This window comes from Carcharhinus amblyrhynchos, unplaced genomic scaffold (assembly GCF_965287045.1).
Source record: "Carcharhinus amblyrhynchos unplaced genomic scaffold, sCarAmb.v2.hapA chromosome_344, whole genome shotgun sequence".
Lineage (NCBI taxonomy): Eukaryota > Metazoa > Chordata > Chondrichthyes > Carcharhiniformes > Carcharhinidae > Carcharhinus > Carcharhinus amblyrhynchos.
Window position 1 is genome coordinate 129,831 of NW_027650084.1, and position 25,923 is coordinate 155,753.

Below are 25,923 nucleotides of genomic sequence, written 5' to 3' on the forward strand. Positions count from 1 at the left end.
CTTTTTAAAAGTCTATTTCATTATCTGTATGGTTTCTAAGTCTATTGTATATTTTCTGAAAATGAATTGAATTTTTGAATTGCAGGTTGGGGGAGCCAAAGTTCGAAGGTTCAGATTCACCATAACACATGGCTACACTTCCCTGGTCACAGCTTTCGGTGGATTCTGACATTTATACTTCTCTTTGTCCTCGTCTGTGAAATTGCGGAAGGAATGGTTTCAGATCGGTATGGTTTGGAGTTATTAATGTTTGAATTCTTGAAATGTTTGCAGTTGGAAAATTGAAAATGTGATCCATGCAGAGACAATTATTTTGAGTACACTGATCTCTCGGAGTCCATGAAAGGAAATTTTAAATGCCCAAATTTCTGCTTTGATGATTTTAGCGTAAGGGTTTACCCGAGAATGTAAGTGATTAGCACTTTGGTAGAATGCGTGAATGGACAAATCACCTGTATTTATTGAATCTGCCTTGAGTGAGGTTAATGAGCTGGAAAATTTCTAAAAGGCCTACACATTGTATGGCAGATGTTATAGGTTAGCAAGCATGATTGATGTACCCATTTGCATGTACCTCAGTGGAGCTGAAAACACAGGGTATACGGAGGAGCACAGAGGAAGGAGGTGGTGATGTTGTCGTATTGTCACTGGATTCACAATCCAGAGTAATGATCCAGGTTCGAATCCCACCACAGCAGATGGTGACATTTAAATTCAATCAAAATTTGGAATTAGAAGTCTAATGATGACCGTGAAACTATTGTCAATTGTCAAAAAAAGCTTATTTGGTTCATTAATGACCTTTAGGGAAGAAAAGCTGTTGTTCTTACCTGGTCTGGCCTACATGTGACTCCAGACCCACAGCAATGTGGTTGACTGTCAGATGGCCTAGCAAACCACTCAGTTCAAGGGTAATTAGGGATGGGCCCAGCCAGTGACACCCACATCCTATGACCGAATAACAAAGGACAGGAGTCCAGCAGGTTCTACCCTGAGCCAGCTGGCTGGACATGGCAAGGAGCAATGAACAAGCAGGCATAGGTTCATCATGGAAATCTTCTAACCTTTATCCTGTGGTATCCTGCAGAGACAGCCATCCATTTGCAATTCACTCATTGTAATTAAAATCTTCACCCAGCCTTAATCTCTCAGTGGCCTCTTCCCACCCTCCTCCTTATGAGCAATACAACAAAAATCACCTCAGTTAACCTCCAATCTTTTATTCCAATTTTCCGTTCACTGCAACCACTTATTTAGCCAGCTGAAAATCTGCCTCACTATCCGTGTTCGACCTCTTCCCATCCTTTTTCCAAAGCATCCTAAATCTTCTCACCGCCCCCCCCACCACCTCCCCCACTCACTGCTAGGATATTGAGGCATTGGTTAATAACAGGTAACTGTGGCATGGTGGTTAGCACTGCTGCCTCACATCGCCAGGGACACGGGTTTGATTCTGGCCTCAGATCACTGTGGAGTTAGCACATTTACCCCATGTCTGCTTGGGTTTCCTCTGGGTGTTTCCACCCACAGTCTCGAGATGTATAGGTTAGATGGATTGGCCTTGTTGAATTATTCTTAATGTCCAACGATGTGTAGGTTAAGGGGATTAATGGGGTAAATGTGTTGGGATATGGGAATAGGGTGGGGGCTGGATCTCAGTAACATACTCTCAGAGAATTGGTGTGGAGTCAGTGGGCTGAATGGTATCCTTCTGCACTGTAGGGATTCTGTGATACTAAGCAACTTGCATCGATCAATGGGATTAAATGGAGTCATATGAATAATATCTCACTACATTTGTATAAAATCAGCTGTATTAACTTATAACCCATTCCAGGGTAGCGTTCCATAAGTTTGGAATGCGGATACGGCTAATTGTATTTTTTGAATCATAAATGTTGGCTTAAGTGATGGCAGCAAAGTGGCACAGTGGGTTAGCACTGCTGCCTCACAGCGCTAGGGACCCAGGTTCAAAACCAGGCTTGGATCACTGTGTGTGTGGTTTGCACATTCTCTGTGTCTGCGTGGGTTTCCTCCCAGAGTCCAAAGATATGTGGGTTAGATAGATTGGCCATGCTAAATTAACCCTTGGTGTCAAGGGGACTAAATAGGATAAATACATGGGGTTACGTGGATAGGGGCTGGGTAGGATTGTGGTTGGTACAGACTTGATGGGCTGAATGGCCTCCTGCACTGTAAGGATTTTATAATTTTATGAATAATACCCACATTTGTTGGGTCTGTGACTTCAATACCCTTATGCATGTAAATTTTTACCCTTTTGTGCATTTATTGGCAGAATATTAAGACAGAAAAGGAGTGTACTTTGTGTGCTTCTTTGGTTACTGAATGGAGGGAGATGTTTGATATGTAAATACGTGAAACACTGATAATGTGAGTGCATGTAAGGAATTTTCTACTGAAATGAATATATGGTTAAAATTGTCAAGCACTATGCACTGTGATGACCAGTCAATAATTTTAATTGGACAACACCTTCCAAAGGCAATATATTTACCAGCTTAAAACTTATATTTTAGGAAGAAGAATACACCTCTGAACAGAATTATAACATTTCCTGAACAATTTAAAAATCTTGACAGACACACTAGCAATGCATATGAAAGTTACTTACTGAGTCATGGTTCAAGGAGAAGGTATGATGTCAAACTTAGGTAGCTCTGTAGAGATAGCCCAGGCAATCTGGAAATAGTCTTATGAAACAATTGTACTTTATACCAATTCGGAGCACAAATCAATGTATTTTTGCAGGACATTTTTGTCAGGATTTTCAAGTTATAGGCATGGCAAAGAGTAAAATTCACTAATCATCTGAGTATCAGCTAGATATTGAAGGTGGATTTAATTCAATGAAAATGGCTCTTGTAGTTTAGCTTATTTATTAATGTTACAAGCACACTTACATTAACACTGCAATAAAGTTACTGTGAAAATTATCACTCCGGCGTCTGTTTGGGTACACTGAGGCAGAACTTAGCATGGCCAATGCACCTAACCAGCACTCCATTTTGGACTGTGGGAGGAAACCGGAGCACCTGGAGGAAACCCACACAGACGCAGGGAGATCTTGCAAACTCCATACAGACAGTGACCCAAGCTGGGAATTGAACCCGGGTCCCTGGCGCTGAGGGAGGAGTGCTAACCACTGTGCCACCATGTCCATCCACTCACAGTGCTTTCACTATCGTTTCTTTTGTGGGTCCATAGAAAGCCTGCTTACTGTGTTTCAGTTCCTTTCTCGCTAAACACTCGGAACATTTGCACTATTTCAGTACACTTATCAAAGCGAGAGATGCGAAAAAGAAAGGACTTGCATTCACAGAGTCTATTTGTGAGCTTTGGATGTTCCAAAGTGTATTGGCTACATGCTGACTTCCGATGGAATTATCTGGTATGTTTGAACATCCAGTGGACAATTTTCCTGCTCCCCATCCTGGATCCTCTGCAAATGTCTTTGAATTAAAATTGGAGACTTTTGACAGTCCAACTGAAATAACCTGAATAATTACCCTGGAAACGAGACAGAGAAATCCTTGTCAATGTCTTTTAGTGACGGTGGTTGAGGGTTTTTTACAAATTCATTCATGGGATGTGGCTGTTGTTGTCTGGGCCAACACTGATTGCCCATCTCTAGTTGCCCATGAACTGGGTGCCTTACTAGGGCAGTTGAGAGTCAACAGCATTGCTGTGGTTCTGGAGTCGTGTGTAGGCCAGACCAGGTAAGGAGGACAGGTTCCTTTCCCTAAAGGACATTCGTCAACTTTAAAGACCAGACCATTCTCCATAAAGTGCAGTAGATCTTTTACATCCTCCTGAGACTGCAGAATAAAGGCTTCATATCCCATCTAAAAGATGGCACCTTTGACAGAGCTGCACTTCCTCCACACTGCACAGGGGTCTGCCCAAACCTTCGAAATTTGGCACAAACCAGTGCCTAGGAATGGGGCACCTCTGTGCTTCCCTTTTCCAGTACTCTGTTGCCCTTGAACTGACTGGTTTGCTGGGCCATTTCAGAGGGCAGTTGAGAGTCAAGCCCATTGTTGTGGCTCTGGAATCGCATGTAGGCCAGACCAGATAAGGAGAGCAGATTTCCTTCCCTAAACGACATTAGTGAACCAGATGGGTTTTTCCAACAACGGTTTCATGGTCATCAGTAGATTCTTAATTCCAGATATTTTTTATTGAATTCAAATTTCGTTAGCTGCCGTGGTGGGATGCAAACCCCGGCCCCCAGAGCATTAGCTGAGTTTCTGGATTAATAGTCTAGTGATAAAACCACTAGGCCGTTGAGTCCCCTCAGTTATTCTGGATTGATTTGCAAAAGGTGTTTTGCTAATTGAGAGTGAGAAAGAGACTGGTACAGAAGACACAAATTAGAGGAACATCTAATCTTTTACCTTTTTGTTATTTACTTTTCTGGCATGTGGCATAGATGCATAGAATCCTACAGTGCAGAAGGAGGCCTTCAGCCCATCGAGTGTGCACTAACCCCAATCCCACCCAGGTCCTATCCCCATAACCCCATGCATTTACCCTAGCTAGTCCCCCTGACACTGAGGGGCAATTTAGCAGGGCCAGTCCACCTAACTGGCACATCTTCAGACTGTAGGAGGAAACTGGAGGGAAGAAGCCCACACGGATACGGGGAGAATGTGCAAATTCCAGACAGACAGTAACCCAAGGCCGGTATTGAACCTGGATCCCTGGTGGCAGTGCCAAAACCCTGTGCCACCTTGAATACCAATTGAGCTCTTAGTTCCAAAAATGCTATAGTGCCCTTTACAATCTGCTGTCAGCCCAGAGAACCCTGAATAATGAGCAGAAACTCCTCGGTTAAAAACTACCCTCAGCACTGTTCTATACTGGGACGTGTAAAATTGCTAAACGTGTCTCATAATTAAAATAAGTTATGATGGAAGTCCAATACCATCACAATTAGTCAAGCCATCAAGGTGATGCTATCGGACCTAGCACAAAATGTTCAGTTCTGCAACGTTTACTCTCTCGACCGAATGATCCTGACATATTAATGATGCGATGGTACTTAATCACAAAGGGCCTGCAGCAATTAGACTGTTCAACATGATAGGAATACCAGCTTGTTGCAAAAGTGGGCTTGCAGCATTCTCCTTCCATCAATCAAATGCTTGCCCAATTCATTACGAAATGAACGTGGGGATAGTGCCTGGAACTCGCTGCCGGGGGAGGTAGTGGAAGCAGATACGGCAATAAGTTTTAAGGGGTGTCTGGCCAAATACATGAATAGGATGGGAATAGAGGGATATGGTTCCCCCCAAAGGGTAGGGGGCTTTAGTTCAGTCGGGCAGCATGGTTGGTGCAGGCTTGGAGGACCTGTTCCTGTGCTGTAATTTTCTTTGTTCTTTGATTCCGTTAAATACTGATAGAGAGTAACCAAATATCTTGCAGGACTTTTATTTCAAGCTGGGGTGGAACTACAATATCGTGGCTGACAAGGGAGACATGCTGCTAAAGTTTTTCATCATGTACTCATCAGGAGAAATACAAGAATGCCAAACTTTAAACTATCACATCAATTTATACCGCAGGGGAAGAATCAGGTGATGGTCACTGGGTGGCAATGGATACCCACATGACAGCTTACTCATGACTATCTTGTATTAGCTGACCATGTGGCCTGTGTGCCTGCAATCAGAGAGATCCTGCAGCCAGGAACATCATAGAACAAACCATTGCCACCCTTTCATAGAATCCTACTGTGCAAAAGGAGGCCACTCGACCCATTGAATCTGCGCTGACCACAATCCCACCCAGGCCTTATCCCTATAACCCCATGCACTTACCCTAGCTAGTCCCCCTGACACGAAGGAGAAATTTAGCACAGCCAATTCACCTAAGCAGCGTATCTTTGGATTGAAATAATAAGTCCACTGACTTAATTTCTTGGGGTTGGGGAGGAGCTGGGATGGTGGGGGGAGTGGTTTATCCAGTACACGGCAGAATGTGTCCTCAAGGTTGTGGTGGGCTGGTGCGCCCTCCAAAACAGTTCTTCGATAAGGGGGCAGCCTTGCCGCCAGGCATTGTGCGATAGCTCCACAGGAGGACGAGGAGCTGTCTTCTGGACGACAGCAGATACTCAGGCTTTGGTTTCCTTGTGATATTATCCACACGTCACCATCACTCACTCCATAAATATCCCATCCTTCCATCCCTCTCGTCTAAAATAACTATTCCATAGCGACTTTATCTAACAACATTTCCGAGGATACTGAACCTTTGACCCTCATGCTTTCCTTTGGGCCTCAGTTAGAGGTGCCATTCCTGGCCTAATGCACCAACTAGTTGTTACCCAGTGGCAGCACCATCACTGGTGCAGGGCTGTTGACTTTCAGAGGGGGCAGACGGTCTTGACCGATGCTCTCGGGCAGTCCTGGGCCTTGAGGGCCATTCCTCAAGCGACGTCATGTCAGCCTGTGTGCTGGAAGTCTGGGCTGGCTGACATCCCAGTGCCCGTGTCGATGCCCAATGTGGAAGGCTAAATGTTGAGAGAGGACAGCATATTTGTGCTCCATGGATCCACTGCCACCGCTTAGGTTGGTAACCCTTGGAATCTGCTGGTGCCAGATTTGCTAGTCTGCCAGCTCCTTTTCTGTAGTCTGAACCTCAGCTATGGTGGCAGCAATCTGAGCCTGAATGGTAACAAGCACCAACCTCAGGACCTACACTGGCGAGAGGTGGCTGTGAGGCTGGCAGCATTGGCATGAGTGACGGTCAGGTGGACAGTCTCAAAGATAGGCAAGATCTTTGAGTGATTGGGTCTTGTTCAATGTGAGAGATTAGTGGTGTGTTGTGTGGGTGACGCCCTGTGAGGATGCATTCACTCACCGATCTTGACCACCAGTTGGAGGTCACTGAACTTTCTGTGGTTCTGCAACCAGGCCAGACTTCAGCCAGTGACTACCTGCTGCTATTGCCTTCAGAGGGTGTGCCTCAGAGGCCTTAAGAAATAGGAGCAGGAGTAGGCCATCTAGCCCTTCGAGCCTGCCCCGCCATTCAATAAGATCATGGCTGATCTGAAGTGGATCAGTTCCACTTTCCCGCTTTCTCCCCATAACCCTTAATTCCCCTGTCTATCAGAAACCTATCTACCCGTGACTTAAATATATTCAACGAGGTAGCCTCCACCACTTCAATGAGTAGAACATAAGAACATAAGAAATAGGAGCAGGAGTAGGCCATCCAGCCCTTCGAGCCTGCCCCGCCATTCAATAAGATCATGGCTGCTCTGTCGCTGCTCAGTTCCACTTTCCCGCCCTCTCCCCATAACCTTTAATCCCCTCTCCTATCAAAAACCCATCAACCCGCGTCTTAAATATATTCAACGAGGTAGCCTCCACCACTTCAACGGGCAGAGAATTCCAGAGATTCACCACTCTTTGAGTGAAGAAGTTCCTCCTCAACTCTGATCTAAACTGCACCCCCCCCTGCCCTTATCTTGAGGCTGTGCCCTCATCTCCCATGAAGATTTCCTTTATTCATTTGTGGGACATGGGTGTAGCTTGCTGGCCATCATTTATTGCCCCTCCCTAGCTGCTTTCTTGATAGAACTGAGTGGCTTACTAGGCCAATTCAGAGGGCATTTGAGACTCAACCACATTGCTGTTGGTTTGGAGTCATATGTAGGCCAAACCGGATAAGGACAGCAGATTTCTTTCCCTCAAGAACATTAGTGAACAAGAGGGACCTTTCCCGACAGTTGACAATGGTTTCCTAGCAGTCAGTAGATTCTTAATTCTAGATTTCTTCTAATTGAATTCAAATCCCACTCCCTGCCGTGGAGGGATTCGAACCTGGAGTGCACATCCACAAAGACTGGCGAAAACAGATTCTGCTATTACTTTTTATACCCAAGATCACTTGTGAAGAAAATGGGTGAGGTTCTCTGATCTCGTCGGTACCCGTCCCGCTGCCAGCGAGAATGGAGAATTAGGCGCTCAGCCAAAACTCCATTCACTGCAGCGGCACTGGAGAATCCCCGCTGTGAATGAGCTCAGAGGTTTTCGGTGAATGCACCTGAGGAGTCTTGAGGGGGGAAGGGCAGGAGAATGAGATAATTTAGGAGATGGTTCTTTCAAGGAGCTAGCACAGACTTGGTGGGCCAAATGGCCTTCTGCACTGTATGATTCTTTGATTTGCACGTTGCTTAATTGTTTAATATGCTCTCTGATCCTTATCGCTCAGAATAACAGTCTAGTGTTTCAATCAAGCACTCACGTTTTCTATTCTTTTGCTGTGACAGAAAAATGGACACTTGCCACCTTCATCTGTTTATGCCAGCTATCATGGGATTCATAGCTGCGATTACATCAATCGTCTATTATCATAATATCGAAACTTCCAACTTTCCAAAGCTACTCTTAGGTGAGGGTGCATTTCAGGTGGACGAAACCTGCGCTGATTTTCAATACTCTTGATGTGTTATCATCCGGCAATGTGTTTTATTATCGGGAGAAGCAAAACTAATTTAACTATCAGTCCTAATATTCCGCCAATGTGGAATTTCTCAGGACCTGGATATGCTGAGACCGTTAGTTGGAAGTTTCCTGGCTGCCTTTATAAACTATCTTCTCTTCGGTTACACTCTTACAAGGTGAGCCATTTCTAAGAGGGGGGGGGCTTGCAGTCAAAGATAGGGCATCCCCATTACAGGTGGTTTCTATTTTCCTGGCCCATTCGGTGCCGGGTCTAACACAGGAAGACTGATTTGCCACTTGGCACTAGACGTTCCAGCTTCTGAAGGGGCAGGAGGTTGGTGTCACGGGGCTGCGTAAGATCTTGGGGATGAAAACAACTCGGGCCTGTAAGGTTGGGGGCAATTAAATCTATTGGCCCCTTACTACAAGAGCTCAAGGAGTGGGCAAAGTGTAATCATTGGCCAAGGCGGGCTGGGCACCCACTTTATCCTAGTCTGGCACCAACATTTCTCGCAACTGATGAGACTGATGCTTCCCTTGTGGCAGGGACATCTGCCTTGGAGCAGATTAAATACCCTTTCTCTTCCCCCTTGTCCCCACACATGAGGGTATGTGAGATCCCTTGGTTCTAGAATAGAATAGAATCCCTACCGTGCAGAAAGAAGCCATTCGGCCCATCGAACTTCCACCAGAAACTATCGTTGTCTCTTCCTTATTGCTGCTTCATAACGTTTGCTCTTTTTGATCAAACTGTTTTGAAAACTCTCCTCTGAAGCGCCGTGGCTAACTTTACAATGTTCACGTCGCGGTATCCTGTTGTTAATCAGATATGTTTGTTGTTTCAGCTCTTTTTATCTACTGGGTCCTGGCTTTTATCGGTAAAACTATTAAACTGGTGAAGTACTGTGATCACGGAGTGAGCATGTCCGAGCTTCGATTCTGTATAACCCTGATGCTGGTCTTTCTCTATGGATCGTTAATGGCCATTGAAATAAATGTGATCATATTCAGGGTAAGTAGTTCTGTTATAAAATAACCAATGATAATGTGCTGTGGGGGTCCGCTGACCCAGTAGACAATGTGACCAATGGCAACATGATGTGGCGGTCCCCCGATAAATAGAAAGCAGATGGGGATTGTGGGGAGCTTGTGTGGCCTGAGTGTTGGTGTGCTGAAGTTTCTTCATTAAACCTTTCTTTGATTTACGTTGCAAGTTAATTCTTTAATAGCTTGCAAGGGGTAGCATGGTAGCACAGTGGATAGTACTGCTGCTCCAGGGTCCTGGGTTCGATTCCCGGCTCGGGTCACTGTCTGTATGGAGTTTGCACATTCTCCTCGTGTCTGCGTGGGTTTCCTCCTGGGTGCTCTGGTTTCCTCCCACAGTCCAAAGATGTGCGGGTTAGGTTGATTGGCCGTGCTAAGAAATTGCCCCTTCGTGTCCAGGGATGCGTGGGTTAGAGGGATTAGTGGGTGTGACATGTAAGTCCTGGGTGGGGTTGTATTCGGTGCAGACTCAATGGGCCGAATGGCCTCTTTCTGCACTGCAGGGTTCTATGATTCTCTGAACTGAAGTATCCTTGATGCTGGATGATCAAGTTCCACTCCTCTTATGTGGATGAGTGGAATTTTCAATGACAATTGTACAAGAATTGATGAGAGACTAGACCCAGCAAATCCAGAGCCTGTTGCTGCTCCATGTGTAACCTGTGTCAGTTTAAATAGGCAGCATTCACACAGGGCGAATTGAAACTAAAAGAACAGCGACACATCCAAGGTAAAATGGGGGCCTCTATAGGTGTGGATGGGCTACTAATCCAGTGGGCAGCTCTGTCCATGATAAAGTGAAAGTCCTTGAATATTTTTGCCCTCTATCATTCCAAGCAGAAAGAGTATTCCAACCCACTCCTGACTTGAGGCTTGTTGGAGTAGAGAGGATTCAGGCAATTAGGACATGGGACACTTGTAACAGTTGGCTCCAGTAGTTCTGGTATTTATCTGGCTGCACAGTGTGACTGGATTTGCTAAGGTATGTAAAACACTGCAAAGCATTTCACGATACCTCACCAATCATGATCTTGGGTTTGACACAGTTGCGATTTATAATAACAAAAAGAGGCAAGAGCGTGACATGGTGGCCCAGTGGTTAGCACTGCTGCCTCAGTGCCAGGGACTGTGTGGGGTTTACATGTTCTCCCTGTATCTGCAAGCGTTTCCTCCGGGTGCTCCGGTTTCCTCCTCCAGTCCAATAATGTGCAGGTTAGGTGGATTGGCTGTGCTAAATTGCTGCTTAGTGCCCAGATGTGTAGGGGGAGTAGTGACATAAATGTCACTGCTGGAGTAGGGCTGGGGTTGGACCTGCACAGTCAGAGTCTGCAGACTCGATGGGATGAATGGTCTCCTTCTGCACTGTAGGGCTTCTATGATTCAACACTTTAAGCCCATCAGGCATTCAATGAAATCCTCTACTTCAATGACATTTTCCTGCACTGTCGTCCTTGATGTTTTTAACAAGTAGAAATTTATCAATCCCCGTTTTGAACACACTCAATGACTGAGTCTCCTTAGCTCTCTCTGTGGCTGAGAATCCCAATGATTGATTTACCACCCTCTGAGTGAAGAAATTCCTTTTGCAATACAGTCCTCGAAGACCTGCCCCTCATTGTGAAACAGTGACTCCTGGTTGTAGGCACTCCCCCTGCCTATCAGGGGAAACATCTTTCCTACATCTACCCTGTCAACCCCAATAAATATTTAATGTTTCAATGAGATCACCTCTTATTCTTCTTTAACTCCAGAGAATAAAAGCCCAGTCTATTGGATCGTTCCTCGTAGTATGGGAATTAAGTTACAACCACTATGACGGGTGGCTTTGTCAGCAAGACAGACAAGGCTTCATTGAACAGTTTTTTTAAGTTTATTTATTAGTCACAAGTAAAGCTTACATTAACGCTACAATGAAGTTGTGAAATTCCCCAGTCGCCACAATCTGGCGCCTGATCGGGTACTACACCTAACCAGCACGTCTGTCAGAATGTGGGAGGAAACCACAGCACCTGGAGGAAACCCATGCAGACACGAGGAGAATGTGCAAACTGCACACAGGCAGTGACCCAAACCGGGAATCGAACCTGGGTCCCTGGAGCTGAGGCAGCAGTGCTAACCACTCTGCCGCCCCAAGGTCAATGGTTGTGTACTCAGGAAAGAATCCAACCTAACTTTGTCAGTTTCATAGACACTGCATTCCTGGCCTTGTCCACAGGATGAAATAAAGACAAGTTACCATGACAAATACCAAATAATAAGATATGGTGGCAAATCATGCTAATGAAGAAGACGGTTTTCTATTGGATAAGAAAGGGCAAAAGGCTATGCTATGATTGGTGGACTATGTATGCAGATGAAGGGTTAGAAAGTTTCCCGTTTCTCATTTGCTGTAATTAACTAACTCCTAATTATCTATATAAATCAACAGAACACTGAAATTTACCATGTCTGTTGTAGCAAGTAATAAAGGCTTAGGAGATTGAGTACTCAAGGCATTGTCTGGTTAATCCTCAACAATAGAACAATCCCTCCATCCCAGGAATTAATTTAGGAAATAAAATAAAAGCAAAATACTGCAGACGCTGGAAGAGTGAAATAAAAACGGAAAATAGCTCAGCAGGTCTGACAGCATCTGTAGAGAAAGAAATAGCTGTAATATTTTGAGTCAGTATTAACTCTTTTAAATTATTAATTTCATAAACCTTTTAGCACTCCCTTTGTTGTTAGATAAGGAAACCAAAATTGTACACAATACTTCAGGTGAGGTCTCACCAAGGCTCACAACTGTAGCAAGATATCTTTACTACCGTACACAAATCCATTTAGAATAAAGGCCGTTCAATGTGTTTTCTTAATTGCTTGAATTTAGTTCATAATTTCAGTTCAATGCAACATTGTTCCCTTGACAACTACCGTATACCAATATCTGTGGATATCAATCCTGCTGCCAGCAGAGACCATTTCTCCCTATCTAGTCTGTCAAAATTCCACATTACAATGGAAATTGCCTATGTAAACATGTCACGTTGTAATTGCACCCTCCCTGCCAGTGGCAGCGCTGCAGGGAGTGTCTAATTACCTTGTGACAACCTGATTGCTCCATCTGAAATTTCTGCGTCCACATCTTTACAGAAACGTATTCAGATTAGTTGCAAGAGATGCTCAAAATCACGAGGGGTCGAGACACAGTAGACAAGGAGAAACTGTTCCCACTCGTGAAAGAATTAGGAATGAGAGATTTAAAGTAATTGGAACAAGAAGCAAAGGTGACATGAGATGGAACTTTTCATGTAGCAAATGTGTGGTGGAAGCAGTTTCAATCAAAGCATTCAACAGGGAGAGAGACTGTTCTCTGAACAGGGGAGAAAGCGGGAGAATGGCACTGGACAAATTATTCGCTTGGAGACACAATGGGCTAAATGGCCTCCTTCTGCATTGTAACAATTCTCTGATTCTGTGAAAAACCTCTACGTTTTCAACACTTTTACTGAATCTCATCCAACCTTCTTTGCACAATAGTTTCTCCAGTCTCTCTCTGCATGACAAAAGTACTTCCCGTTACCATGCTAGTAAATCTTCTCCGCAGCTTCTTAAATTCTGGTGCGTAGAATTGGAAGCAATGTTTTAGCTGAGGCGTAAAAATAATTTTTCTTCACACGTTTAGCCTCACATTTTCCCCAGTGTACACTCTGATCTGAATGTTTGGGCTCTGTTAACATTGGAACAGAAGTTTGTTTTGAAGGACAATGCTGGAAGTGTTAGATTGTATACAGCAGTTGGAAAAGGTCAATGGAACAAGGTTAAGTATCAAACTCAGAACCTTTCTGCTCTATATGTTGCAGCTAAAAGAATTGAAGCATACACCATCAGGAAGAATTAAATATGAATGGGGGTGGGGAGCGGTACGGGGAGGTGGCATCAGCACATGCACCGTGGTCAGCACTGCTGCCTCACAGCGCCAGGGACAGGTTCAATTCCTGGCTTGGGTCACTGCCTGTGCAGAGTCTGCACCTTTCCCCATCTCTGCATGGATTTCCCCCCGCAGTCCAAGAGATGTGCTGGTTAGCAGCTTTGACCATGCCAAATTCTCCCTCAGTGTACCCAAACAGGTGCCGGAGTGTGGCGACTAGGGGATTTTCACAGTAATTTCATTGCAGTGTTAACGTAAGCCTACTCGTGACACTAATGTGTCGCAACCAAAGATGTGCGGGTTAGGTTGATTGGCCATGCTTAAAAAAATTGCCCCTTAGAGTCCTGAGATGCGTAGGTTAGAGGGATTAGCAGGTAAATATGTGGGGATATGGGGGCAGGGCCTGGGTGGGATTATGGTCCGTGCAGACTCGATGGGTTGAATGGCCTCCTGCACTGTAGGGTTTCTATGATTCTATAATAAACAAACTTTAAACTTTAACTTTTAAACTTTAAAACTGAGGTGTGACCAGATTGAGGTCTTTAGGAGATCGAAAGGGTTTTCTTGGGTTGACATTGGGAAGATATTTCACTGAAGACCAAAACTTTCGGTTGTAAATATCAGGATGCTACTCATCTATCTGAAGAAATGTGAGAAGAATGATGTGAAATGTGTTAGCACAATGTGTAGTTGAGGCAAAAAGCATTGATGTATTTAAGGCGACCTAAACACATGAGGGAAACTGGGAGAAGGATATCCTGTTGGAGTTGGATAAAGAGGAGTGAGAGGAGACCTGTGTAGTATTTGTACACCAGTAGAGCCATTGGCTGGTCTGTTTCTGTGCTGTATATTCAAATTCTAAGCAATCTAAAACCAATGTGAGCTGTTCAAGTGACGTTTGGTTAAACAGCCTCATTTTCATTCCTGCTAGAAATATGTGTTCTTTGCAAACCCCAAAAAAGTGAAGCCACCTGAAGACTTGCAAGACCTGGGTGTGAGGTTCCTGCAGCCCTTTGTGAACTTACTATCCAAAGCGACGTACTGGTGGATGAACACTCTCATCATTTCAGCGCACAAGAGGCCAATAGACCTGAAAACCATCGGGAAGCTTCCCATAGCCACCAGGGCTCTCACCAACTACATGCTTCTCAAAGAAGCTTATGAGGAGCAGAAGGTACATGTTCCTTTCAAATGTACGTGTGTCTCTTCCTGATGGCCGTGACACTTCCTAACAGCTGCGTATCTTCCTTTATTATTTGGGCAACATTTTCCAGCCCTGCCAGGGTCATCAAGGGCGGACTGGGAAAGTTTGAAGAGGGAGCAAAAGTCCAAACATTCCCATTCGACCTGCCACTGATGTGATTTGAAAAATCTCCGAGTTTGTCTGAACTATTGATAATTAGTTCAGACAAACTGGGCGGCACGGTAGTTAACACTGCTGCTTCACAGTTCCAGGGACCTGGGTTCTATTCCCGGCTTGGGTCACTGTCTGCGTGGAGTTTGCACATTCTCCTCATGTCTGCGTGGGTTTCCTCTGGATGCTTCGGTTTCTCCCCACGGTCCAAAGATGTGTGGGTTAGGTTGATTGGCCGTGCTAAAAATTGCCCTTAATGTCCTGAGATATGCATAGGTTAGAGGGATTAGTGGGTAAATATGTAGGGATATGGGGGTAGTGCCTGGGTGGGATTATGGTCAGTGCAGACTCAATGGGCTGAATGGCCTCTTTCTGTACTGTAGAGATTCTAAGTCAATTATTATCTTAATGATTTCCCCCTTTATTTGATATTATAGGGCTTGCTAGGGTTGCCGTAGAGGCAGTGATGCAGTGGTAACATTACTAGATTAGAACGCAATGCCAAGGCAAATCCTTTGCAGGGATGGGTTCAAATCCCACCACAGCAGCTGGTGAAATTTGAATTCAATTAATAAAAAAAATTCTGGGATTAAAAGTTACTCTCAGCAATGGTGATCATGAAATTCTTAACTTTTATTTCATTCATGGGATATGGGTGTCATTGGCTAGGCCAGCATTTATTGCCCATCCCTAATTGCCCTTGAACTTAGCAGTTAAGAGCCAAGTACATTGTTATAGGTCTGGAGTCACATGTAGGTCAGACTGGGTAAGAATGGTAGATTTCCTTCCCAGTAGGACATTAGTGAACTAGAACGACGGAGGTTAAGGGGCGACCTGATAGAAGTCTACGGGGTTATGAGGGGCACGGACAGAGTGGATAGTCAGAAGCTTTTTCCCAGGGTGGAAGAGTCAATTATCAGGGGGCACGGGTTTAAGGTGCGAGGGGCAAGGTTTAAAGGAGATGTACAAGGCAAGTTTTTTTTAGAGGATGGTAGGTGCCTGGAACTCGCTGCCGGGGGAGATATTGGAAGCGGATACGTTTGTGACTTTTAAGGGACGTCTTGACAAATACATGAATAGGATGGGAATAGAGGGATATGGTCCTTGGAAGTGTAGGGGGTTTTAGTTCAGTTAGATAGCGTGGTTGGTGCAGGTTTGGAGAGCCAAAAGGCGTGTTCCTATGCTGTAATGTTCTTTGTTCAGATGAGTTTTTCCAACAGTGATTTTGTGGTCATCATTAGATTCATCGAGTCTCGTTCAGCCCAAAGCCAGAAACTCCCGCCAGAAACCTTTGCCAGTTCCGTGTCCTGCCTGCTGTGATTCCTGTGCTGGGTGGGATGGGAACATTCTGCAATTAAATCCAGCTTCTACTAGATTCAAATTTCTCCACTGCTGAGATCCATTACCCTGGCTATCTGGGATACGAGTCCAGGGATAATACCACTACATCTCCCACACTCAGCATTCTAGCAAGCCACTCAGTTCACTGGCAATTAGGGATGGGCCACTGGGATACCCACATCCCCAAAAGGAAAAAGAAAGCAGTTCAGTCCCCAGAAATTAATACAATAACACGTCAGAATCAGGAACGTGAATAATACAAATGATGTCTGGCCCGGTTCCTCTGCTTAGCATTCAGCAGCGTTTTTTGAAGATACCTTTTAAGTCACATTTTGAAGCGACGTTTGGGAAGATCCCATCTGAAAACTAAAAATCTTTTCCACAAACCTGTATCCTACCAAAACACGGAATATCTTCACTCTTTAATTCATTCCTGAGACGTGGGTGTCACTGATGGGGCCAGCACTTATTGCCCATCCCCAGTTGCCTTTGAGAAGGTGGTGGTGAGCTGCCTTCTGGAAACACTGATACAACCGAGCGACTTGCTAGGCCATTTCAGAGGGCAGTTGAGAGTCAGTCACATTGCTGTGGCTCTGGAGTCTCATGCAGGCCAGACCGGGTAAGGACGGCAGATTTCCTTCCCTAAAGGACATGAGTGAATCAGATGGGTTTTTCCGACAATCAACAAGGCCATGATTCGGGGCGGCACGGTAGCACAGTGGTTAGCACTGCTGCTGCTGCACAGCTCCAGGGTCCTGGGTTAGATTCCCGGCTCGGGTCACTGTCTGTGTGGAGTTTGCACATTCTCCTCGTGTCTGCGTGGGTTTCCTCCAAGTACTCCGGCCTCCTCCCACAGTCCAAAGATGTGCAGGTTAGGTTAATTGGCCGTGCTAAGAAATTGCCCCTTAGTGCCCAGGGATGTGTAAGTTAGAGGGTTTAGTGGGTATAATATGTAGGGATATGAGGACAGGGCCTGGGTGGGATTGTTTGGTGCAGACTCGATGGGCCGAAGGGCCTCTTTCTGCACTGTAGGGTTCTATGATTTCTATGAACAATGGTTTCGTGGTCAACAATCGATTCGTAATTACAGATTTTTTTGAAAAAAATTCAAATTCCACCAAGTGCTGTGGCAGGATTTGAACTCTGGTCCCTAGAACATTAACTGAGTTTTTGAACTTAATAGTTTAGCGATAATACCACTAGGCCATGACTTGCCACAGAGTTTCTTTCCTTGTACCCCCTTAACATTAATGAGGGATAGTTGACATTCTGGCATTTCCTCACTACAGAGAACTAGCAGTCCCAGATTCCAGCACCAACAGTCCTATACAGCAGGCTACCAACTACCTACACTGTTGGATATCAATGATCCTACACCCATTGTATAGAAAGATTCCCCAGGCTGTCGAACATTTTGACACAATTTGAGAGTAACACCAGGAGACGCAGGTTCAAACTGGTAAAAGGCAATCTTTGGAAATTGTTTTTAAACAAAGGCTGGAATTTTCTGGGCTACTCCCACCATCCTGGGCCTGCCAATGGCGAACCCCCGCTGAGGGTTGCCTGGTTCTGGGGGGGTGCATACGACAGGAAACACAGTCGACAGTGGTGGGACCAGAAGATCCTGCCGCCAGCCTGTGGTGAGTTGCCTCTGCTGCCATGAAGTATGCCACGGGTGGGGCTGGAAAATGCCAACAGATGAGTGCATCGGATTTGGAACCGACCTCCTGCAGCCACAATGAAGATCAAAGTCTGGAATTTGTTAAGAGACAACGGCTGGAATTTTCCAACCATTCACGCCAGAGGCATCTTCCACCCTACTGCAGCCAGTGGAGATTTGGGTTATCCCCAAGTTCGCTGCAGTTAGAGCATTGCGTCAACCGACGCTAAGATTGTGCCCAACAAGTATTAAAAAGGGAGGCCCTGGGGACTAAGAATAAGAATGGCCTTTTCCACCTACAAATGATTCCAAATTTAATGAATAACCCCATAATACAATCTGCTCATTAACGTTGGAGACTGCACAGCACTGTGTATATTTTGAAGATGTTTTCCATTGCTTGTTTCATCTTAGTAAGAGTTACTGACGCTCATGACCATTTTACCAGCAAGTAAAACGGTTGACATGCTTGCTTTGACTTAGAGGTTTACAGGATGGAAACAGGCCATTTGGCCCAAATTGTCCATGCCGCCCTTAATTTTTTTAAAAAACCCCTAAGCTAATCCCAATTGCCCGCCTTTGGCCCATATCCCTCTATATCCATCATACCCATGTAACTGTCTCAATGTTTTTTTAAAAAACAAAATTGTACCTGCCTCCATTACTACCTCTGACAGTTTGTTCCAGACACGTACCACCCTCTGTGAAAAAATTGCCCCTCTGGACACTTTCTCCTCTCTCATCTTCAACCTATGCCCTCTGGTTTTAGACTCCCCTACCTTTGGGAAAAGATATTGACTATCTATCTTGTCTATGCCCCTCATTATTTTATAGACCTCTATAAGGTCACCCCTCAGCCTCCTACACTCCAGAGAAAAAAGTCCCAGTCTATTCTTTCAGTTTGTTCACAAACTGCTCACTTTTGCCCTGACCAGCTTTGGAATGTTATCTTTCTTTTCTTGTACTCAGTCGAGTTTGATTTATCCTATTGGTGTTTATTCTCCCCAGCAGAAGAATGCACGTTTCCCAGGCGATCGGCCTCCCTCGATATGGCGCTCCATGTACAGAGCTTACGGTCGACCGATCTTCCTCAGCAGCACCTTCCGCTACCTGGCCGACCTTTTGGGTTTTGCTGGTCCCCTCTGTATCTTCAAAATTGTTGACCACCTTAGCAAGACGAACAAATCCGTGAGTGTTGGATTTAATACTTTACTCTTACTGAAGTGTGTGATAACAGTAGTTGCTTTGGCTACAAAAATATGTTCTCTTTTTGTGTTTAAGGGGAATGTTTAAAAGTCAGCTTTATGCTACTGGCAGTCAGTATGTCTGGAGGGAATATAGCTCGGATGCTGGAAATGCAGGATAATTACCTATTTTAGCTATGTAGTGTTTCTTTGGGAGAGAGCGAATGAATTTCAGCTTACAAAAAGAAAAGTTCCCTTGGGGTTTTTGATTAGAGGAATGGAAGGTGGGTTTAGCTACGACGCGGGTTGATGGGTTTTTGATAAGCGAGGGGATTAAGGGTTATGGGGAGGGGGCGGGAATGTGGAACTGAGCCACGACAGATCAGCCATGATCTTATTGAATGGCGGGGCAGGCTCGAAGGGCTAGATGGCCTACTCCTGCTCCTATTTCTTATGTTATGCAATAATATGGTTAATGAAGGAGCTAGGTATGTAGCAGCAAGAAAACAACTTTAAACTCTGATTGGGGTTTGTTTAAAGGCAGAGGTTTGAAAGTTGCTGTCACCCCAAAATCTCTCTGAAAGCTTCAAGGCTGTTTACACTCTTTATAGCAAGTATATTTGTGGCTGTTAACTGTATTTAAAGTGGGTTTTGAGTTTGTAAGGAGAAAGTAGCTTATTTGGAACTGATTTTAGTGATAAGTTAGAAAGTAAAGTTGTTTTTTTCATGTTTAAATTTTGTTCTGTTGTTAATAGTTAGGCTGATTCATTTGTTACAGTTATAGTTAAACTGTTACTAAATTAAATTTGTTTTACTAAAAATCCCCAATTTGTAAGTGGAATTTCTTCTGGAGTAAAACATCCTATCCTTACTCTTATGACAAAAGAGAAGATTGTTCGGGTGTAGCCTTGGCTTCCTAATGTAAGTTGGGATTCTGGCCCAGGGCCTTAACAAGTGAACTTATGTTAAGCAGAACTCCAGACTGAGATGCGTTTTTCTTTCCTCATCTGGTCTGCTATAGCTTGGGCTATTCTATGACACTTAAGATATGTGTGGAACTCTAACAGAGAACAGTTGTGTTGAACGGTCTGTTTCTGGTCTATAGACGGTATTTCATTTGATCTATTATTTTTATCATAGAAACCCTACAGTGCAGAAAGAGGCCATTCGGCCCATCGAGTCTACACCGACCACAGTCCCACCCAGGCCCTACCCCCCAATTCCTACACACTTTACCCACTAATCCCTCTAACCTACACATCTTAGGACACTAAGGGGCAATTTTAGCATGGCCAATAACCTAACCTGCACACCTTTGGACTGTGGGAGGAAACAGGAGCACCCGAAGGAAACCCATGCAGACACGAGGAGAATGTGCGAACTCCACACAGACAGTGAACCAAGCTGGGAGTCAAACCCAGGTCCCTGGAGCTATGAAGCAGCAGTGCTAACCACTGTGCGACCGTGCCACCCAAAAAGAGAGACTGAGGAATTTTTATATTGTTCTACTGTGAACTGGGAGAATTTCACAGTGAATGGGGACACAGAGATTTGAAGAGAACTTGGCTGAAATTTCTGGAGAGAACCCTAACACACTCAATGTTCAACCAATCATAGTGGTTTTTTAAAATTCATCTTATGGGATGTGGATGTTGTTGGTTAGACCAGCAAGTATTGCCCATCCCTGGTTATCCTTGAGAAGGTGCTGGTGAGCTGTCGCCTTCAACTGCTGCAGTCTCTGAGGTGTCAGTACACCCTACAGTATTAGCTGTTAGGGAGGGAGTTCCAGGATTTTGACCCAGTGACAGTGAAGGAATATATTCCCAGATCCGAATGGTGAGTGACTTGTTCTTCAGTTGCAATTCTCAGTGTTGAGCTGCAGTGATAGCATCAAGTTGCCCAAGCAGCCAATTACATGAAAGAATTCTCACAGGCAGCCAGCCAGGAAATTAAAAGCATGAATGATCAGATTGCAATTTGTATTTTAAAGAGAGCAAAAGGAAGATGGGGACATATACGGGAGAAGCTGAACTTTATTTAAAAATAAAATTTAAAAAGCTAGATTCATAGTCCTCTAGTTAATTATGAGACCAAAGGACATAAGAGCAGAATTAGACCATTCAGCCCATTGAGTCTGTTCCACCATTCAATCATAGCTGATATTTTTCTCATCCCCATTCTCCAGCCCTTTCCCCATAACCTTTGATCCTCTTATTAATCAAGAACCTATCTATCTCTGATTATAATGGGGGGACAATTAACAACATTCCATAAATATAAAGTTACTTTTCATGAGCAGTTCAGCAGTATTACACAGGCCAGTGTTGACAAGGCTGACTATTTTATGGGTATCGAGGAGAAAAGGGTAAGTTCTTGCCAGGTTAATTGGTTCGATAGATTATTGGCTCTGCAAGGGGATTGGCATGGGGTGCAGGAACGGGTGGGGGAGGAGATACAGGGGGAGGATTGTGCAAGGCTCAGCTTGTCTGGAGCAGTGAATAAGAAGCTGTGGCTTCCAGGACAGAATTTTACAATCCTCTGTGATGGTTTTGTAGATGAAGGGTAATGGTGAAATTTCTCAGCCTTCCCACTGAGTTCCCTTTAACAGGGGCCACGTTACCACATATCCCCTTCCATAATGCACTGGTGTCACGTCACTTGAGACTAACTCAAACACAGACTATTGGACCATGTGCAGAAGCTTTTCACCCCATCAATATTGCTTGAATATTTGTTAGGAAACATTCTTTTTTAGCAAAGTAGGACTAAATGCTGTCCAGTTTGGGGCGGCATGGTAGCACAGTGGTTAGCACTGCTGCTTCACAGCTCCAGGGTCCTGGGTTCGATTCCTGGCTCGGGTCACTGTCTGTGTGGAGTTTGCATGTTCTCCTCGTGTCTGCATGGGTTTCCTCCAGGTGCTTCGGTTTCCTCCCACAGTCCAAAGATGTATGGGTTAGGTTGATTGGCCATGCTAAGAAATTGTCCCTTAGTGTCCAGGGATGCTTAGGTTAGAGGGATTAGCGGGTAAAATATGTAGGGATATGGGGGTAGGGCCTGGATGGGATTGTGGTGGGTGTGGACTTGATGGGCTGAAGGGCCTCTTTCTGCACTGTAGTGTCCTATGATAAACCCTCTGATATTTTGTCCACAAAAGCTATGCACTCTAGCACATGGACATTGCTGACCTTTAATGGTCAAATCAAATGAGTCTTTGTGGTCATTTCTGCTTTGTAACAATTAGCAAGCATTCCCAAACGTAGAAAAGCTGTCACTCTATCCTACAATTTATAACAAAAGACTAGCTTTTAAAGTTATTAGTGTCACAAGTAGGCTTACATTAACACTTCAGTGTTTACTGTGAAAATCCCCTAGTCATCACACTCCGGTGCCTGTTCGGGTACACTGAGGGAGAATTTAGCATGGCCAATGCACCTAACTGGCAAGTCTTTTGGACTGGGGGGAAACTGGAGCACCTGGAGGAAACTCAAGCTAACACGGGGAGAGCGGGTGGCATAGTGGGCAGCTTGGTGGCACAGTGGTTAGCACTGCTGCCTCACAGCGCCAGGCACCTGGGTTCAATTTCACGTCTTTGGGTCACTGTCTGTGTGGAGTGTGTACATTCTCCCCGTGTCTGCATAGGTTTCCTCCGGGTGCTCCGGCTTCCTCCCAGTCCAAAAGACAGGCACCTGAATGTGGTGACTGGGGGAATTTCACAGGAACTTCATTGCAGTGTTCAGATAAGTCTTACTTGTGACAATAATAAATAAACTTGAACTTGTAGAAGGTGCAGACTCCGCACAGACAGTGACCCAAGCCTGGAATTGAACTCAGGTCCCTGGAGCTGTGAGGCAGCAGTGCTAACCACTCTGCCACCGTGCTGCCTGCAGCAGGGTGAGGAGATGGAACCACAAGTGCTCAATCCATTTACAATCTCTGATGTTCCCCCCCCTGCCCAATAGAGCATGTTTCAGCCAATCAGGGGCCTCCTGACAGGAAGGAGGCCAATTTGAACAGCATGGCCTTGTGATCACAAACCCTTCCCCTTGCTCCTTCCCATCTTGCCTGTACGATCAGGGACCTTTTCTTGTACAGAATGTCTACTCCACACCATTTGGCCCTTTGAGCCTGCTGTATCATTCATAAGAACATAAGAACATAAGAAATAGGAGCAGGAGTTGGCCATCTCGCCCTTAGAGCCTGCCCCGCCATTCAATAAGATCATGGCTGATCTGTCGCTGCTCAGTTCCACTTTCCCGCCCTCTCCCCATAACCCTTAATCCCCTCTCTTATCAAAAACCCATCAACCCGCGTCTTAAAAATATTTAGCGAGGCAGCCTCCACCACTTCAACGGGCAGAGAATTCCAGAGATTCACCACCCTTTGAGTGAAGAAGTTCCTCCTCAACTCCGTTCTAAACTGCCTCACCGTTCGGTGAGAACATGGCGGTTCCTCTATCTCAGCGTCATACTTCAGCACCCTTCCCCTGCCCCTTTACACCTTTTAGAGTCTAGAAATCTGTCTATATCCTTCTTAAATACTTTTAACGGCCTCCACAGCCTTCCGTGGTGGAGAATTCCATTTGTTCACCACCCTCTAAGATGTTTCTCCTGATCTCAGTCCTAAACTCTGGATCCTGAGAGTATAGTGCCATAATATTGGCAGCTCTTATGACTTTGAGTTAATATTAAAAAAATTGAATTTTGTTTGCAGTTGCATTCACAGTGGAATTTGAGTCAAGTCTTGGTGCGAGTGGATTCTGAGAATCAGTGCTGTGGGCTGGGATGTCACACAGCAGACATCACAGCCAGAATTGTAAAGGCCTCCAGCTCTCAGAATAAACCTGTATTAAACAGTGAAGACACATAGTAGACTTTTAAAAATCTCTTTACAGTGACACATGGCAGCACAGTGGTTCACACTGCTGCCCCACAGCACCAGGGCCCTGGGGGTGCAATTCCCAGCTTGGGTCACAGTCTGTGTGGAGTTTACCCATTCTCCCCGTGTCTGCATGGGTTTTCTCTGTGCCCTCCAGTTTCCACCCACAGTCTGAAAAATGTCCTTGTTAGGTGCTAAATTCTCCCTCGTGTACCCCAGAAGATGTTAGTGTGGCAACTAGGGGATTTTCACAGTAACTCCATTGCGGTGTTAATGTAAGCCTACTTGTGACTCAATTAAAAAAACAAAAAGCTAAAAATCATAATGATGCTGTGACTTCCCCCCTCCCCTCCCCAAGCAGTATCTGTGTTACAGTCAACAAAGCTCTCTGCAGTGACGAGCCTATTCCCCTACTCTTGTGCCACCTTGTTTAAGTTGGCATGAAAGATTCCAAGGCTATTAGTACTTAAACTTTCCAATGCTAAAAGTCAGAGACATCAAAACTCGATCAAGCATGAAACACTGCGAGTAACAGTTCATGTCCACTCATCTCTCACTGTCTGGCGGTGTGCGTGCAGTAAACTGTTCCTAACACTTGATCACTTGTGCCAACAATTAGTGTTTAAAAACAAACTTTGCTTTTGGAAGTTACTCATTAGAAATTTGACTTTCCCCAGGTTAATGGAACCAATTTCTTGATCGAAAGCTCAAATCAGACGGATAAAGTAAGTACAATTGGACCTTTTTTTTCCCCCTTTCTTAAACCGTGTATTAATTAGGAGTGTGCAGTTGGAACTTGGTTAATGAGTAAGATTCAATCCAATAGCAATAAGAACAGCAGAACTGGCACATATTTAGGAAGGCATGTGGATATGTGGTGTTGTTTAAATTGGTGAACTAGGTATTTGAGAAGGGCAGTAGATGATTATTTGAATAGAAATAATACGCAGGGGAATGGCACTAAGTCATTATGCTCACTTGGAGAGCCAGTGCACACATGATGGGCCAAATGACCTCTCCCTGTAATGTTTCTGTGATGCTGCGAATACAGGGAGGCCTGGATGATTAATTTGGAAAAGACAAATTCAAATCCCAGTTTGCAACCTTGAATTCAGGTTTTAAAAAAAATTTCAACTTAAAAGTTAATGTCAATAAAAAAAAAGGCTCGGAAGCGGTTGGATTGCAGTCAGTGCTCATCTGGTTCAGTGGTATCCTGTGGAGAAGAAAACCTACCCCTTATCTGGTTTGGCTCATGTGACTCCAATCCCAATGTTAACTGACTCTTCAGCATTCTATAAACTGACCTAAAAAAGCCACTCTTTCTTTTCTTGAACTGTGACTAGTGGCTGGCTTTCCTGGAATGTCGCATCCCCAGAATAAGTTTAAAAATGCAACAAATTAAAATGTGTGTCTGTAGCGCAGTGGTGGACAACCTAGGGCTTGGGAGGTGACATGCGACCCATTTGGGGTCTGAATGCGGCCCACGACGCATTGTCTTGACTGTTGACCACGTGCAAGGTCACCAGATTCTACAGATTTCCAGCTATGTAGTTTCTTCCTGCCAGTGTGGCTGAAATGATTCGTCTGTAAAGCAAGCGCAAGAGTTGTGTACTGTTTGCTCGTTACATTGACTGAGAGCTGTGTGCTCCCTCTGTGTCCAAAGTGTCAATATTTCTCCTGTTTTTACCACTTCTTGTTGATGACAGTTCTATTAATATAGAAATGATGAGCATTTCCTGCAACTCATTATGAAATATTTGGTGTGTATTAAATTTTATCCATGGGGTCACAGTTCGTGACCAAGCCTGGTTTCAATCTTGCAGTAAGAAATCTCACAGGTTAAAGTCCAGCCAGTTTATTTGGTAGTAAACGCCACGAACTATCAAATAAAACTGTTGGACTTTAACCTGGTGTTGTGAGACTTCTTACTGTGTTTATCCCAGTCCAACGCCGGCATCTCCACTTCACTCTTGTGGCCCGCTGAAGAACTCTTCCCACAGATGTCACTCTGTAGCTACCCACAAAAAGTATTCAGTATTCAGAGCAGCAAATTAGCCCATCATGGTCTCTTCATCTTAACC

At 44.7% G+C, this 25,923-nt stretch overlaps 1 protein-coding gene across 1 annotated transcript in view; it reads left to right on the forward strand.

The window, feature by feature from the left end:
• Positions 1–25,923, forward strand: part of LOC145339205 (ATP-binding cassette sub-family C member 9-like) — a gene marked incomplete at its 3' end in the record, with an annotated part of 67,584 nt that overhangs the window by 19,932 nt on the left and 21,729 nt on the right. Inside the window, exons 2-7 of the mRNA XM_080183599.1 lie at positions 86–227; positions 8,300–8,421; positions 9,320–9,486; positions 14,360–14,602; positions 18,792–18,971; positions 24,520–24,567. Of these exons, the coding sequence (XP_080039725.1) occupies positions 86–227; positions 8,300–8,421; positions 9,320–9,486; positions 14,360–14,602; positions 18,792–18,971; positions 24,520–24,567 (902 nt within the window). The remainder of the gene's footprint in view (positions 1–85; positions 228–8,299; positions 8,422–9,319; positions 9,487–14,359; positions 14,603–18,791; positions 18,972–24,519; positions 24,568–25,923) is intronic.